The 16,319-nt window shown below is 44.9% G+C and overlaps 1 protein-coding gene across 5 annotated transcripts in view; it reads right to left on the bottom strand.

Moving 5' to 3' along the window:
- The window catches only part of SLC7A1 (solute carrier family 7 member 1), a 75,994-nt gene that overhangs the window by 22,813 nt on the left and 36,862 nt on the right, over nt 1–16,319 (bottom strand). The window contains exons 1-2 of one of the 5 annotated variants that reach the window (XM_039535923.1): nt 13,479–13,855; nt 2,145–2,528 (exon numbers count right to left, since the gene is read on the bottom strand). In XM_039535923.1, the coding sequence (XP_039391857.1) occupies nt 2,145–2,514 (370 nt within the window). In that variant the 5' untranslated portion in view covers nt 2,515–2,528; nt 13,479–13,855. Of the gene's footprint in view, nt 1–2,144; nt 2,529–13,478; nt 13,856–16,319 lie in introns of those variants that run through there. The other 4 variants (XM_039535911.1, XM_039535953.1, XM_039535944.1 and 1 more) reach the window with 4 other exon arrangements.

The raw sequence follows: 16,319 nt of genomic DNA on the forward strand, positions 1-16,319 counted from the left end.
AGGGGCCGGGAGCTGCTCTCGGGCACCCCGTCCCGGGCAGGTGAAGGGCCCAGGCTCCCTGGCAGCTCTTATCACGGCCCGGCTCCAGCTGCCAGCCTGGCCAGGGCCTCAGGGGGAAGAGGAGGAGCAGGGGTCGGGGCCAGGGTGTCCCACTTTTTACTTTTGAAAAGGTGGTGACCCTAGAAGGCAGAGGCCAGTCTTTGCTCTGTCCCCAGACAGATCAACCAGCAGGACAAACCTGGTGTGAGGAGGAAAGTAAGAAGAGGCTACGCCCTGTAATGCACTGTAGTAAGTTACTTCTTCCCCCAGAGCAAGGAGGAAGGAAGGAAGGAGTCACAATTGTCCAGGACTCCTCCTGGGATGCGCCTGCTATGCACACACATGCATATTTGGGATTTAGAACTCTGGTTCAAACAAGTTTGTAGGTAATATTTGAGCAAGATATTTTTCCCCCAACAGTTTTATCGGGGAAATAGTTGAGCTGTCTATATTTAAGGGTATTCTACCTGAATGTTACTTTAACACAGTCCTCTGGTAACAGTTTAGTTTAATTTTAAGACTATCTACAGATGAAGCAAATATTATTGTTTTTATTATGCCACCTTAAAATAAATCACACCAAATAGCTATTTATAAAAAGGTTAGGGTGTAGACTGAAAGCCATAAGGAGAAGAACAAAGGTCTCAGAAATGCCAATCTAAGCCCAGATCCTGTGATTAACTTTGCTCAAGTGAATGTGTTTGCAGGGTCAGGATCATGCGACCCTATCTAGCCCCAAATCCCCCAGACAGCTTCTGCTTTATTGGTTCTCTCATACCCTGGTGATAAAGGCCATATAAGTACAGTGTCTAGACAAACAAGAACTGCTGGACTATAGAAGCTTCTATTTATTGCTACAATTAAACCCGGGAGGATGCATCTCTAAAAGGTAATTAACATTTTTCTATAGAACAAAACACCTTGAGAGGAACCTATTTTGGAAATCTGGGTGTGTCCGTGGGGTGGAGGGGGGATTGGTTTGTTTGGAGTTTTTTTAAACTACATGTTAGCCCCTTCCTGACATCAACCCAATTCATAAAAGAATATCAGAACACTGGGCATCTTACCTGGCACTCTCTCATTTCATATACAAAATCTAGAATGTAAAGAGGTTTCATGTAACATACAGAAGGGAATCAATACTAGCCAAGACAAGCAGTACATATGTCACCAAGCAAGTCTTTACCTGATCTCTGCCAGGCACCCTGGGAATCAATCTCAGTTTTAATGGTAATATTTCCCATAAAGTGTAATTTAAAACTCGCCTTTAATAATGTAATAGAAAATTGTTTGTCACTGTAGTTAGTGGAGTTCTTCCCTTAACTGGTATGTTGGTTTCAGCCTGAGCTCTGGCGCCATGACAAGTGGCACCATAATACGCTTGAAATGTTTGATGACTTGATTAAATGGACGAAACTTGAATTAACCAAAAAGGTTTCTTTTTACACCTCAGAAGTGTGAACTGAGTTGTCCATTTACTCAGGGTCTGAGCCAAAGCCCATTGTAGTCAACCGGAGATTTTCCATTGAATTCAAGGGGCTTTGGATTGGGCACTGGACTTAAATCAGCAGAAATTAGGCACCTAAATATCTGTGAAGATCTGAGCCTGAGTGCTGCAACCCACACCAGGCCCAATCCTGCACCCATTGAAGTCAATGCAAAATACCTACTGATTTCAATGGACGCAGGACTGGGTCCTTAATCAGCAAATGCTATAGATCCTGAACCAGTGAGAAGCTAACCCTCCCACCCCCTGCCAGCTGAACATCAGATTTTTCTTCCATAGCAGAAAGAAAAATCCTGATTCCTGGTAGATAGCTAGCAGGGCCTCAAGCCAATATTGCATGAATCTGTTTAAACTAAAGGAAGCAGAAGTGGCAACCTGGCACTGATCCAAAGTGTTAACCTATAATACTTACCTAGTTCATAGGATGACTGAATTTCCCGAAAGAGCTCTGAAATGCTCAGCTCTGGATGCTGCTGTAGGTGCAAGGTATTCTGTAGTTTCTATTTTTATAACAATCTAACTGTGCAAGAGAAAGTTAGTGTACAAATCAAATACTGGATGAATGCTACAGTATTTCTGCATGCCCCTCAGTACTTACCAATCACATAAGAAAGAATTAAATTCCATCCAGTGATGAATGCTAACAGCTCACCCACGGTCACATAGCTATAGAGATAAGCAGACCCAGTCTTTGGAACTCTAGCACCAAATTCTCCATAACAAAGTCCAGCCAACACAGAAGCCAATGCGGCAATCAAGAAAGAGATAACAATCGCAGGTCCCGCGTTTTCTCGTGCCACTGCGCCAGCCAGTATATAGACACCCGCACCAAGTGTGCTACCTACACCAAGAGCCACCAAGTCAAAAGTGTTGAGGCATCGTGACAGCTTGCTCTCTTCTCTGCTCCAGTTCACAACTTTCCGGCGAAGCAGCTTCTTTCCAAAATCGAGAAGTCCTTGGCAACCCATCCTTTTGTGGAGACCTGTAAGAAAGATGCTGCAAAATTAGTTAAACCAGCAGTAACTCAGGAAATATCATCTCTGCATAGTAATACCACACTGCTCTTGTATTTAAAGAACAAAACCTTTCCACTTTACACCTTCTGACTCTTCAAACTGGCTGCCTGGGTCTTCAGAGTTTTATCTGCTTACTGCACAGTCAAATCACTCCTGCTCATAGAACAACATGTACATATAAAACACTAAATAAAATGTACAATGAGGCCATGTGAAATTTACACGTCAGATGTTAGGTAATACACAGTAATATAACACTTACTGAAAAATGCATATTATGAAACTGAACTCATTGTACCAGCTACGAAATCTATAATATCGACCCATGTAACAGAGACATTAGCTGAAGGAACAAACAAATTCATTTTTCAGAAGACACTAACCATATATCTTGGCTTAACCCCGTGATATAAATCAATGGCTCTTACTCAGTAAAAATCATTATTATAACTGCAGGAAAAAAGTTTAGGATTTCATACATCCCACTGTTTAGGAAAATATCTAAGTCAACGCTAACAGTAAAGCCTTTCATGAGCTACATGAATTCAAACAAGCAGCAAGGCAAATCTCAGAAAAATCTCATTTGCTGAACTGTCGGCGTTCCAAAGCACACAGAGTGAGGAAAGTATTTTTTCCCTTCATATAGAAGGTAGAACTCTTTACGTAATGGGATTAGCATGTCAACAACCACTGACAATTCTTTGAGTTAGGACCACATGCAAGTATACATCTGTTAGATTTGTCTTCAGACAGATGGCCGTTCACTCCCAAAAAGCAAAAGTACCATAGAACTATACACTTCAAATTGGTACAGTAATTCCTCACTTAACGTTGGAGTTATGTTCCTGAAAAATGCGACTTTAAGCGAAACGATGTTAAGTGAATCCAATTTCCCCATGAGAATTAATGTAAATAGGGAGGTTAGGTTCCAGGGAAATTTTTCACTTGGCTGAGCCCACAAGGGTTAACACATTGTTGTTAATGTAGCCTCACCCTCTACAAGGCAGCAGGAATGGAGGGAGGAGACACAATAGAGGCATGGCAGTGGCTGCAAACATTCCCTGCTGAAATTGAACATGATGAACCCATGCTATCCCACTGTAGCGCACCACTCCCTCCACTTTCCAAAGTGCTGTGGGGTGCATGTGTGTGTGAGACAGAGACACACACACACACACACACATTTTCCCTTTAAGTACGCTGACCCCCACTCTAAGTACATTGCCTTTTTAAGTAGATCAGCAAGTTGAGACAGCAGCTGCTGCCAGCCAAGCTTCCTCAGTCCTGAGCCCTGTCATGTCCCCCCGACCTCTGGTCTGTGGAGATGGGGTACAGGAGCGGGGGGGGGCAGGAGCGGGAGTGAGGGGGGCACCCTGACATCAGCACCCCTCTTCCCACAGCAAGGAGGAGGTTCCTGGGAGCAGCACATGGCAGTGGGGGGAGGGACACCTGAACTGCCCAGCAATTGATAGTCTGCTGGGCAACTGCCACACAGGGAACTTAGGGGAGCTGATAACAGGGCTGCTGGTCCAAACCCCCACCGGCTAGTCCAACGGGCTGCTCTTTCTGCAAGCAGTGGACAAAGCAGGCTGTTGCCAAACAATGTTATAAGGGAGCATTGCGCAACTTTAAACTAGCACGTTCTCTAATAGATCAGCGATGTAACAACAAAACAACATTAACCGGACAACGTTAAGTGAGGAGTTACTGTATAAGATAGCAGCAGCCTGAGAAAGAAACTCACCCCTGTGCAGAAGGTTAGCACACTCATAGACTTTAAGGTCAGAATCTAGTCTGACCTCCTGTACGCTGCAGGCCACAGAACCGCACCCACCCACTCCTGTGACATTCCCAGGCCAGTTCTTCAACTGAAACTCACTAGAGCTCCAGTGTATCCAACAGAGCAACGCGGATTAACACCAGACAAAGATCAGCCCCAGAATCCCTTTTAGACTGTGCAATAGCGTCTCAGGGAAGTGGTGGAAACCCCCTGCTTGGGATTTTTACATTTGACATCACTTCAGTCCCACCGGAGTCCTAAGGAGCCTTGTGCTGCCCTGCATTCACAATGAATAGTGATGGGCTGACCCCGTAGGCCAGACCAGGGGTCGGCAACCTTTCAAAGTGCTGTGCCGAGTCTTCATTTATTCACTCTGATTTAAGGTTTCGCGTGCCAGTAATACATTTTAACATTTTTAGAAGGTTTCTTTTGATAAGTCTATAATATAACTGAACTATTGTTGTATGTAAAGTAAATAAGGCTTTTAAAATGTTTAAGAAGCTTCATTTAAAATTAAATTAAAATGCGGGGCCCCCCAGACTAGCGGCCAGGACCCAGGCAGCGTGAGTGCCACTGAAAATCAGCTCACGCGGCGTGCCATAGGTTGCCTACCCCTGGTTTAGTGTGATCCTTGCCCTTGCTTTTCCTTGCTGAGTTTTCCAATGTCTGGCACGTATTTGGATACTTTAAGCTGCACACAGGCTTCTGAGTGATCAGTAATCAGTTGTTAACAGGTATGTGGATCCAAATGCTGAAAGCATTGCAAATGCACTAAATTTCACAGGCAGGGACGTCCAGCAGGTCAGAATAGAGGCCCCATGATCTCTCTCAGTAGCTTCAAGTGCACTCCGCAGATCCACAAACTTTGATGCCCACAATTCTGAGCTTTTTAACTGAATGAGCTGCATTTTGAAATCTTCAACACCCATCCACTGAAATACAGACAAATCCAAGTCGCTTTTGTTGAACTTTTCAGGTTTAATTAGAAAAGAAAGCATTGGGCCAAATTGCTGGAAATCTTGAAATCTGTCAGAAAACTCTGATTCCAGTTTTTGCATGTACATTCTAATCTCAATGTCAAACGCAGTGCAGTGTTCCATGTGGTGTGATAGTGATGTAGGCAGCAAGTCGGGACTTGAAAATATCCCAGTACAGTGGCGCTGGAACAATGTTTAAGGTGGGGGTGCTGAGCTGTGCCCCCTCTTGCCCCTGTCTGCACCCCTCACTGCCCCAGGCTGGGGCCAGTGGGCCACAGCAGGGGGCGGCTGCAGAGCCCCGGGCTGGCGGCCGGTATCCCAGGCCGACAGTGGAGCTCCCGGGACCGGTGGCCAGGACCCGGGGCCAGCAGCGGGCTGAGCGGGGCCAGTGGACAGAACCCCAGCTGGCAGGGGGCCGGCACGCCAGGCCAGCAGTGGAGCCCCCGGCACCGGTGGCCAGAACCCGGGCAGTGTGAGTGCCACTGAAAATCAGCTCATGTGCCGCCTTTGGCACACGTGCCATAGGTTGCCTACCCCTGGGCTAGAGGCACAGCTATCCACTCCCAAAGAAGGATCCAAGTTGGAGCTGAGTTAGCACTGCACTCCCTGTATTCTTAGCACTTGCTTAGCACTCCCCATTGTCACATCCTAGTGACTCCACCAATCAATTACAGAGAGGACAGTGTCTGCCTGCGGGAAGGTTGCCAGAGAGCAGGGCCTTTGAGGGGAACAGGAAGGAAATGGGGAAAATGGAGTGCCACCTTTGGGGAAAGAAGTATGTATGTTCACTTTGCCACTCTCCCCACAACTATTGTCCATCTCCTTATCTGGATGCTCCCTTATGCTCTACTCTCACTCTGTCCCCTGAGACAGCAACCACCAGGCCTGGGAGGATTTGATTTTTATCAGTAAATGTCACCGTGCACACACGAAACAATGAAAAAATATTTCCATCGATAATAAACAAAATTTACAGAAAGGAAAAGTAAGAAAAACGCTGCTTGAGAACTTTTAATAGAGTTTGATTTAAGGATATTTGTATATTTTGATGTGATGTTCACATTTTGTTTTAATGGTTATAAAGCTTCAACTTTTTGAATCTCAGCATCTGTCATTAAATAATTATTGTCTGACCCTCTTGTTGTCTGACAATTATGCCCCCATAATTTCCTGCCAATGTGAAAATTTAAATAGATAAAAATCAAAAAATATGCCTCAAACCATAATTTTGTGCAACTGTGAACATTTAAATGGATAAAAAAATGCTTAAAAATAAACTATTATCCATCAACATTTAAAAAAGTGAAAATAAAATTCTGCCAGGCCTAACAATCACTCATTGACCAATCAGGTCAGTCCTTTGTATGCATATTCCCCAAAATAATGCCTTACCTGCCATAGGTGATAGGTAGGTATGTGATCCATTTTGTCCAGTGTGTGATTCATGTCTTCTCTGAATGATTCATCCACTTTGGTACTAGCTATCAAATTCACCCACAGGGGGCTGTACTGCCTTGGCTCTGGGCTGAGGGAATGGGGACTTTGCCTCCCACGCCCCCTGACTAGAGCCCAACATCTGTGTATTGTTTTGTATTACTCTAGCTTTGTGCAGATAAAATAAATTTCCAAACATACAGTGTTCAGTCCTGTGAGGTGCTGAGTAAGTGAACTGAAGACACACAGCACCTTGCAGGATTGAGCCCTCTAACTGGTAAGGAAAATGACATTCTGTGCATGTGAAGTTCACTCACTCGTTGCTGATGATAATAATGATTTGTAAGTGTACACAGTTCTTTATAATGGTTAAGATGCCAAACAAAGGGACTGATCCTGAGGGATGTTGAGCACTGTAGTTATATTTACTTTCAGTACATTATTCAGCCACTAACTGCCCCTATATGCTACACCAGGGGTTCTCAAGAGGGGTCGCGAGCTGTCAGCCTGCACCCTAAATCCCGCTTTGCATCCAGCATTTATAATGGTGTTAAATATATTAAAAAGTGTTTTTAATTTATGGGGGGTGTCGCACTCAGAGGCTTGCTATGTGAAAGGGGTTACCAGTACAAAAGTTTGTGTAGCACAGTGGTTCTCAGAGTTCCAGACTGGATGTGGTCACTGGTAAACAAGAGAGAAAAAGTTGAAATTCAAGCTGTGTGGAAGATTATTTGTCTGTCAGTATAGTTTGTAGTTGTTTTTTCTTTAATAAATGCTGCTGTTCTTTAATAAATGCTGTTTAAGATGGATTGTGATTCCATAAATCTGACAGGCATGCCCCAATTATCATTGAGTTGTGGGTGCAAAATATCTTTCAGGATTTGGCCTAAAGTCTCTGCCTTGAAGAATTTACAATTTGAAGACACCAGCAGATTCTTTATACCTCAGCCATTTTGTTCAGACTCTGCAAAACTTACATATCTTACTAAGAACTACATACAAGTAATGGATCCAATCTTGCACCAAGCCAGTAGACGTCTTGTCACTAACTTCAATGGGAGAAGGAGCATAGAATCATCATATATCAGGGTTGGAAAGGGACCTCAGGAGGTCATCTAGTCCAACGCCCTTCTCAAAGCAGGACCAATTCCCAACTAAATCATCCCAGCCAGGGCTTTGTCAAGCCTGACCTTAAAAACCTCTAAGAAAGGAGATTCCACCACCTCCCTCGGTAACCCATTCCAGAACTTCACCACCCTCCTAGTGAAAACGTTTTTCCTAATATCCAACCGAAACCTCCCCCACTGCAACTTGAGACCATTACTCCTTGTTCTGTCATCTGCTACCACTGAGAACAGTCTAGATCCATCCTCTTTGGAACCCCCTTTCTGGTAGCTGAAAGCAGCTATCAAATCCCCCCTCATTCTTCTCTTCTGCAGACTAAACAATCGCAGTTCCCTCAGCCTCTCCACATAAGTCATGTGCTCCTCATAAGTCATGTGCTCCAGCCCTAATCATTTTTGTTGCACTCCGCTGGACTCTTTCCAATTTTTCCACATCCTTCTTGTATTGTGGGGCCCAAAACTGGACACAGTACTCTAGATGAGGCCTCAGCAATGTCGAATAGAGGGGAATGATCACGTCCCTCGATCTCCTGGCAATACCCCTTCTTATACAGCCCAAAATGCCATTAGCCTTCTTGGCAACAAGGGCACACTGTTGACTCATATCCAGCTTCTTGTCCACTGTAACACCTAGGACCTTTTCTGCAGAACTGCTGCCTAGCCATTCGGTCCCTAGTCGTAGCAGTGCATGGGATTCTTCAGTCCTAAGTGCAGGACTCTGCACTTGTCCTTGTTGAACCTCATCAGGTTTCTTTTAGCCCAATCCTCTAAATTGTCTAGGTCCCTCTGTATCCTATCCCTACCCTCCAGCATATCTACCACTCCTCCCAGTTTAGTGTCATCTGCAAATTTGCTGAGGGTGCAGTCCACACCATCCTCCAGATCACTAATGAAGATATTGAACAAAACCAGCCCCACGACCAACCCTTGGGGCACTCCGCTTGAAACTGGCTGCCAACTAGACATGGAGCCATTGATCACTACTCATTGAGCCTGACAATTTAGCCACCTTTCTATCCACCTTATAGTCCATTCATCCAGCCCATACTTCTTTAACTTGCCAGCAAGAATACTGTGGGAGACCGTATCAAAAGCTTTGCTAAAGTCAAGGAATAATACATCCACTGCTTTCCCCTCATCCACAGAGCCAGTTATCTCCTCATAGAAGGCAATTAGTTTAGTCAGGCATGACTTGCCCTTGTTGAATCTATGTTGATTGTTCCTGATCACTTTCCTCTCATCTAAATGCTTCAGAATTGATTCCTTGAGGACCTACTCCATGGTTTTTCCAGGGACTGAGGTGAGACTGACTGGCCTGTAGTTCCTCAGATCCTCTTCCTTCCCTTTTTTAAAAGATGGGTACTACATTAGCCTTTTTCCAGTCATCCGGGACCTCCCCATATCGCCATGAGTTTTCAAAGATAATGACCAACGGCTCTGCAATCACATCAGGCTCATACAGCTCAAAACCACTCAAACAGAATCATATTTCCAAAACAATTTCAGTTTGGGGCTCTCTCAACCATAACTGCATCAATTTATTGTCATTCTAAGGTCATCAAGAATAAAGCAGAATCTTTTTTTTTTTAAATTAATATTTCCTTAGTGGAGACACCATTTAATTATGCATGGCTTACAAATTAAGGCCTTGATCCTGAAACTGGATGCACACAAGCAGGCAGTTGCCACCCTGCAGGTCTCCAGGATTGGGTCCTATGTATCCAGAAAGTCCAACGTGCTGAAACATTTTAAAGTTTCTCTTACTCAGAACCTTCCAGGAATCTTTGCATTTGTAAGCAGAACACTGAGTCCCTAAGCTCTAGCCATTTTCTTCGTCTCCTTGCACACTCCTATTATCTTTCAACTTCCGCTGATTACAATCGAAAACATCTATTATACATTTTTGTTGCCTTTGAAACAATGAGCACACATCAACTTTTCGGCTCCAATTATAGTCACAATAGATTAGAGCAGATGTGACCTTCAGCAAGGCTGAATGTTTTCTTTTCATGGACAATCCTCAGTTAGCTGAGTACAGAAGAGAGGCCACTACCCTTTCCCTGCCAAAATCTCTTCCTTTACACCAGCCAATTCCTATCTGCACAATGGCATAGGGGGGTGAGGTCAGAAGAAAAGATAATGTTTTTTCCCCCTCCAAAGTTGGATCTGCTTCTGAACTTATTCTCTTCAGAAGCTGCTCTGGTGTCTGATGTCAGGAAATGTGCTCTGGGTCACTTTTCCCTCACGGTTTTTAAAACTACAAACCATTTTTCCTCGTGGTCAGTAGTGTTGTGTAGCTGTGGCTCTGTTCATGTAAAAATTACTCCCGGAATGGATGAACTTGTATATAATTAAAATCTCAATTCCCATGTATAGCTGCAGATCAAGATCATTTGTCCGAATGGGCCAAATTAGCATTATTCTCAAACATACACAAATGTCTCTGTCCCCTGCTCCAGCGGCTTTGTCCTGTTTGAGTGGCACAAAGTAACCACAGAATTAGTGCATCTGTCCCCTAGGGGATTTCCACCGCATGGGGGAGGGGCTGTTAGGTAGCACAGAACCACCATAATGGCTCCTATGCCACCCTCTTCCTGGTCCTCAGTACTGGGAGCACGGCTGGGGCCTACTCACATCCCAGTGATCCCTGGCTGCCAGACAGTGTTGTCATAAGTATGGATACAAAAGGCTTAAGCATAAGTGTCAAGTACACCATTACAGGCGTACTTATAAATGTCAGCATAGGTGTGCTGTGGAAATAGCGCTTATGTATTCAGAAGTACAACTACAAGTATAAGCGGAAGTACTTTCCACTGCCATGTTCCCTGCAATTGGCTGGTCAATATATGGACAACTACCTAAATAATATAAGCACACAGTGGAAGAGAAAGAAAAAGAGCAACAACAAAAGATAGAAGCAGACGAAGCAATTATTTAGGCCCCAATTTCCCAGCAGCCCCGTCGGCATTGGCGTATGCCCAGAGGCTGGTAGGTGTTTCCTACCCCTCTTTGCACAGCATGCAGCTTGTTCCCTTAATGTAGGGCACTGAGAGGTATGTGTACCCTGCAAATAAATACCCGTGGCTCGCCTGTGCCAGCTGACTGGGGCTCTTAGAGCTCTGGCTGCGGGGCTGTTTCATGGCAGTGGACTTCTGGAATGGGGTTGCAGCCCAAGGTCTGGGACGCTCGCAAGGTCCTAAAGTCTGGGCTCCAGCGCAAATGTGGAAGTCTACATTGCAATGAAACAGACCCTTCGCCCAAGCCCTGCAAGCCTGAGTCAGCTGTCATGGGCCAGATACAGGTGTCTAACTGAAGTGTAGACAAAGCCTCTGAGATGTGTGTCTGCCTGCTCTGGCTCCCCACTGACTCACCCCTCCATTGGGCTGGGCAGCGAGTCCCCCCACTGCAAGTTGCTGTGACCAATCAGAAGCCAAGGAGGTGGGACCACCACCCTCTCTGACTAGTACAACAGCCTTGTCAACAGAAAAAAGCCCTGGCAGCCAGAAGGCAGGGCCAGAAGCTTCCCAGCCAGGCCTGTGGGTTCTGGGGGCCAGCCAGCATCCAGGACAGTTGGATTCAAAAAACTATTTTGAAAAACTACTTGCAGATAAAAAGTTACACATGCTACCTACAAAATGTACGTAGATACAAGTGCTCAGTAAAGAATATTTAAAGTACTTAAGTACAAATGTACTTGGGAACACGGCTGCCAGAAGAGCCTCTTAGGCAGCCTGTGTAATGCTGTAGAGTAGTCTTCACTCTGCTTTACATTTCAGCAGGGGGATGGGCTAAAGCCTGCTGGCCCCAGGATCAGAAGGAACACAAAGGGATTTAAATGAATCTTCATCCCCATTTCCCTCCCCCCAAAAGCTGTGTTAGACCTATGGAGGTGGCCATCAATCTTCCAATCCATGATTTTTACAAGAGACATTAGCTTAGGCCCTTAGTTTGTACTCCAGTTACTCAGCTATTTTCTGTAAAGTGCAGATCCTCAGCTCCTGCTGCCCCCACATTTGAAATGCCTGATCTACAAGAGGGGCTGATCCCTGAGCCTTTGGCGTACAGAAGTCTGACAACTTCTTTCATAGACTTCACTGGAATCAGAATTCCATCCATTCTTATTGGTTTATGTCTTTGCTTTATTATGAGAACAACTTTTTAATGCATTTTGCCTTTGTTTCCTTGTGTTCAAAATCAAGTGCATGATTATATTTATGATAAAACAAAGTATTTGCATTCTTCTTCCTGTTACATTGTGGTTAACAGACCTACTATATCAGGTTTCCCCATTAATGACATTTAAGAAAGGAACATCTTTCAGAACAATGCAGTAAGAAGGTGAGCAAATTCACATCTGATTAATAGGAAAAAGGAAAACGTAACAAGCATCTGTCCTGTTAAATATAAAACTCCACCTGTAAAATAAGTTGATAAGGTACAAACTTACATAAACAGTGCTATCTCTTCCTGAGCAATTACATTTTGTTTCACTTCTAGGAACAATTTCTTATCTACGGAGCCTTGAAATAGTTCTTGAGAATTTGCTCTCAGAAGTAAACTTCAGTGTGTGTATGAGCCTAATTAAAGTGGATTATGGAGAAAGTGGAATGATCTACAGAGCAAGAGAATAACTGCATTCATGCATAATAAAGTCACCAAGCACACATTAGTTAAATCTTCAGGCACCTCTTTTAAGGAAGGTGACACTGAGCAATAGAAGATCCCATGCATCAGTTTACATTTTCTGTTGAAGAAGGGTAGCGGGAGCAGAAGGTTTAGACTTGAATTTATTTTACTATAATGAGTTATATAAAAGAAGAGTTTGAGAGTTATCTGCACTCAGTGCCATCTCTCATCTCTGCAATCCAATGAGCAGTTTCAGTTCTCCCTCAATGTCCTTTTATCTTCATCAGATCACTCCTCCAACATAGCTATGAACATGAAGAGATATCACTGGGATTCATTACTAATATACAAGTAGAACAACCAGCTTTACTTGTGCAAAACAAATGTTTTTGACAAACAGTGGCATTACACCTAGGATAAGTTTGGCTCTTAGTCTTTTAAAAATAGGCCTGCTTCTTGAACAAGCACTCATTAAAGAATCATATTTTGATGTGGCACACAAATAATTACTCCTGGTGGAATTCTGCACCAAAAAATTAAAAATTCTGCGCACATTTTAAAATTCTGCACACAATATTTTAAAATTCTGTATGCAGACCCTGGCTGACCCCTAGCCTCTCCCATTCAGTCAGGCACATCTGCCCCTGTCCTCATGTGTTTCTGTGCCCCCACTCATCCACTCCCATCCCTATGTAGCTCTGCACCCCCTCCCCCATCACCATGTGTCCCTGTGCCCTTACCCAGCCACTCCTATGTCCCTGTACCCCCATCCCCATGTGTCTCTGTGCTATGACCCAGCTATCCCCTGTCTCTATGTAGCTCTGCCCCCCCACCCCACATGTCTCTGCACCTCACACCCCCTTGTGGCCCTGTGCCTCCACTATCAGTCAGCCTCTGCCCCAGTCTGTCCTCCCTCACTAGCCCTTATGAGCCCGTCTGACACCCCGCAGCACCCCACACTGTCTGTCTCCTGACCAGGCCACAGGCGCTGTGAAGAAGGCTCTGCAGGCTCTTTCTCTTCCTTAGCTGGCTGTGAGCTGCAGCTTTATTCTATCCCCACAGCATCCTCTGATGGGCAAAAGGGAGAACTGCAGCAACATACTGTCAGAAGCTTTTTTCTGTGCAAAAAATTAGAAATCTGCGGGGCTTATTAATTATGCATGCAGGGAGTAGCGCAGAATTCACCCAGGAGTAAAATAATGTATTTATTTGACAGAACTGTTCTTAAAAAGCCAATTCTACCATCTTTACTTGTGTTGAGAAGTACCTGTTGAGGGCCTATTCACAAGAAAGAAAGGTGCTGTTCAAAAGGAGTATGGGTGGCAGAATCAAGTCCTCAGCATTTCCATTAGCCCCACAGATGTACACTAGGCACTGTACAAAAGACAGGTGTGCCAGATAAATAGTGGGATACATGCCTCAGACAGCTTAAAGTCTAAAGACCACAAGCTGGAGCCACACAAGGCCTAGAGAACTAAACCACTCAGAAACAGAGTGACTAGGGGTCATTGTCATTGGAACAGGTCAGTAACATTTGGAATTTAAGATGTTTGGCCTCCCTGGCGTCCTAGGTGAAGTATGTCTGCTTGGTTCAAAGAATATGTATCCCTTCAAGAATTCTAGCTTTTGAAAGTCTTAAGGGGCTCTGTGTAGTTACTACATTGGTCAACACATCACACAGGTGTGGAGAGAGACGATGGGAGAAAATTTCTACCATGTCAATCTACTGCAACTGAAAGTATTTCCCTGGGTCTTTCAGCAGAACAACAAATAAAGAGGTACCACAGATTTTAAGTTTTGCACTGTGTCCCCAAAGTGTCCTTTGAACCCCCCCTACATGATAGGCATCATTGGCAAATCATCCAGTTTAGTAGGTGATTCCCCCAATGTTAAGAGCTGGCTAAAACAAAATTATGGTAGCAGCACACAGGCGCATGCCAATGGAGAAAAAGTTTTATATCCCAATAAAAATACAGTCACAACCATTTCCTAAAGAGGTGGCAGCTGTCATGAGGCAGGGCCTGATCCAACTCCCCCTGAAGTGACTGAGAGTCTTTCCATTGACTTTAGAGGGAGGACAGCGTGTCAGTATGCTTGTTAAATCTTTAACCTCCTGGTTCACACACACAACCACTATATTATTTGAGGGAACAAAAATCTAAAATGTCTTATTAGACAACTCAGCAAGAGATCAGTGCACATGTGTGTCTGGTGCAGTGACAGCCTTCCCTCCTCTTTGGGTACGTCTACACTACGGGACTATTCCGAATTTGCATAAACCGGTTTTGTAAAACAGATTTTATAAAATCGAGTGCGCGCGGCCACACTAAACACATTAAATCGGTGGTGTGCGTCCATGGTCCGAGGCTAGCGTCGATTTCTGGAGCGTTGCACTGTGGGTAGCTATTCCCTAGCTATCCCATAGTTCCCGCAGCCTCCCCCGCCCCTTGGAACTTCCGGGTTGAGATCCCAGTGCCTGATGGGGCAAAAATCATTGTCGCTGGTGGTTCTGGGTAAATGTCGTCAGTCACTCCTTTGTCTGGGAAAGCAACGGCAGACGCCTTTTTTCCCTGGATTGCCCTGGCAGATGCCATAGCATGGCAACCATGGAGCTTGTTTTGCCGTTTGTGACTCTCACCGTATGTGTACTAGATGCCGCTCACAGAGGCGATTCAGCAGCGCTACACAGAAGCATGCTTTTGCTTTTGCATGACAGCAGAGATGGTTACTAGCCATATTGCACCATCCAAACCCTTCCATAAATTGGAACTGAGGATGATCATGGCTACCAGTCCTTTTGTACCATTTGCTGCTAGTGCCCCTGGTCAATCAGCCAGGGGTGCAAAAGCCAAGAGTGGTTGCTAGCCATATTGCACCTTCCATCGTTTTGTACCATTGGCTGCTGTCATAAGTGCCCTGGCCGATCAGCCAGGGGCGCAAAAGCAAAAATTGGGAATGACTCCCTGAGTCAATCCCTCCTTTTTGGTATCTAAAAATAGAATCTGTGCTGCCTAATATAGGCAAGTGTGCTAGAGAACCACCTGCTCTGTGTCAGAACCCGCAGAAATTATCTGTATGCTATTCACAGGGGGTGCTCCTGTAACAACCCCACCTGTTGATTCCGTTCTTCCCCCAGCCTTTCTTGGCTACCGTAGCATTGTCCCCCCACTTGTGTGATGAATTAATAAAGAACGCAGGAATAAGACACACTGACTTGTTAGTGAGAAATGAGTGGAAGGCAGCCTCCAGCTGCTATGATAGTCCAGACAGGACATTAAGCAGTGTGTAGGAGAGAAGCCCAGCATCCCACTGCTAGTCCAGGGGCAACTGAATCTTTTCTTTACACATGAAGGGTGGGGGCTGATGGAGCTCAGCCCCCTGTTGCTATGATGAGGATGGTTACCATATTGCACCATCCATCCACCAGAAAAAATTAGGGCTAATAGGCTGATGACGAGGACGGTTACCAGTCCTTTTGTCCCATCAGATGAAGCTGATCATGAGGATGGATTTCCATCATTTTGCACGATCAGCTTATGCTGATGATGAGGATGGATTTCCATCTTTTTGTACCATCAGCCGCCCATGACGGGGGGGGGGAAGCAAGGATGTTGGTGTTGACTGCTGCACTATCGCGTCTATCTGCAGCATTCAGTAAAGATAGGGTGACATGTAAAAGAGTCAGAGGATTGTTTTACCTTTCGCTTCTGGGGGTGGGTGGGGGGTGGGTGAGTAGATTGCCAAGCTATGCCCTGACCCGCGGGCACTGTGTTTGACCCTAGAAGCATTTGGAGCTCAGCCAAGAATGCAAATAAT

Source organism: Mauremys reevesii, linkage group 1 (assembly GCF_016161935.1).
Source record: "Mauremys reevesii isolate NIE-2019 linkage group 1, ASM1616193v1, whole genome shotgun sequence".
NCBI lineage: Eukaryota > Metazoa > Chordata > Testudines > Geoemydidae > Mauremys > Mauremys reevesii.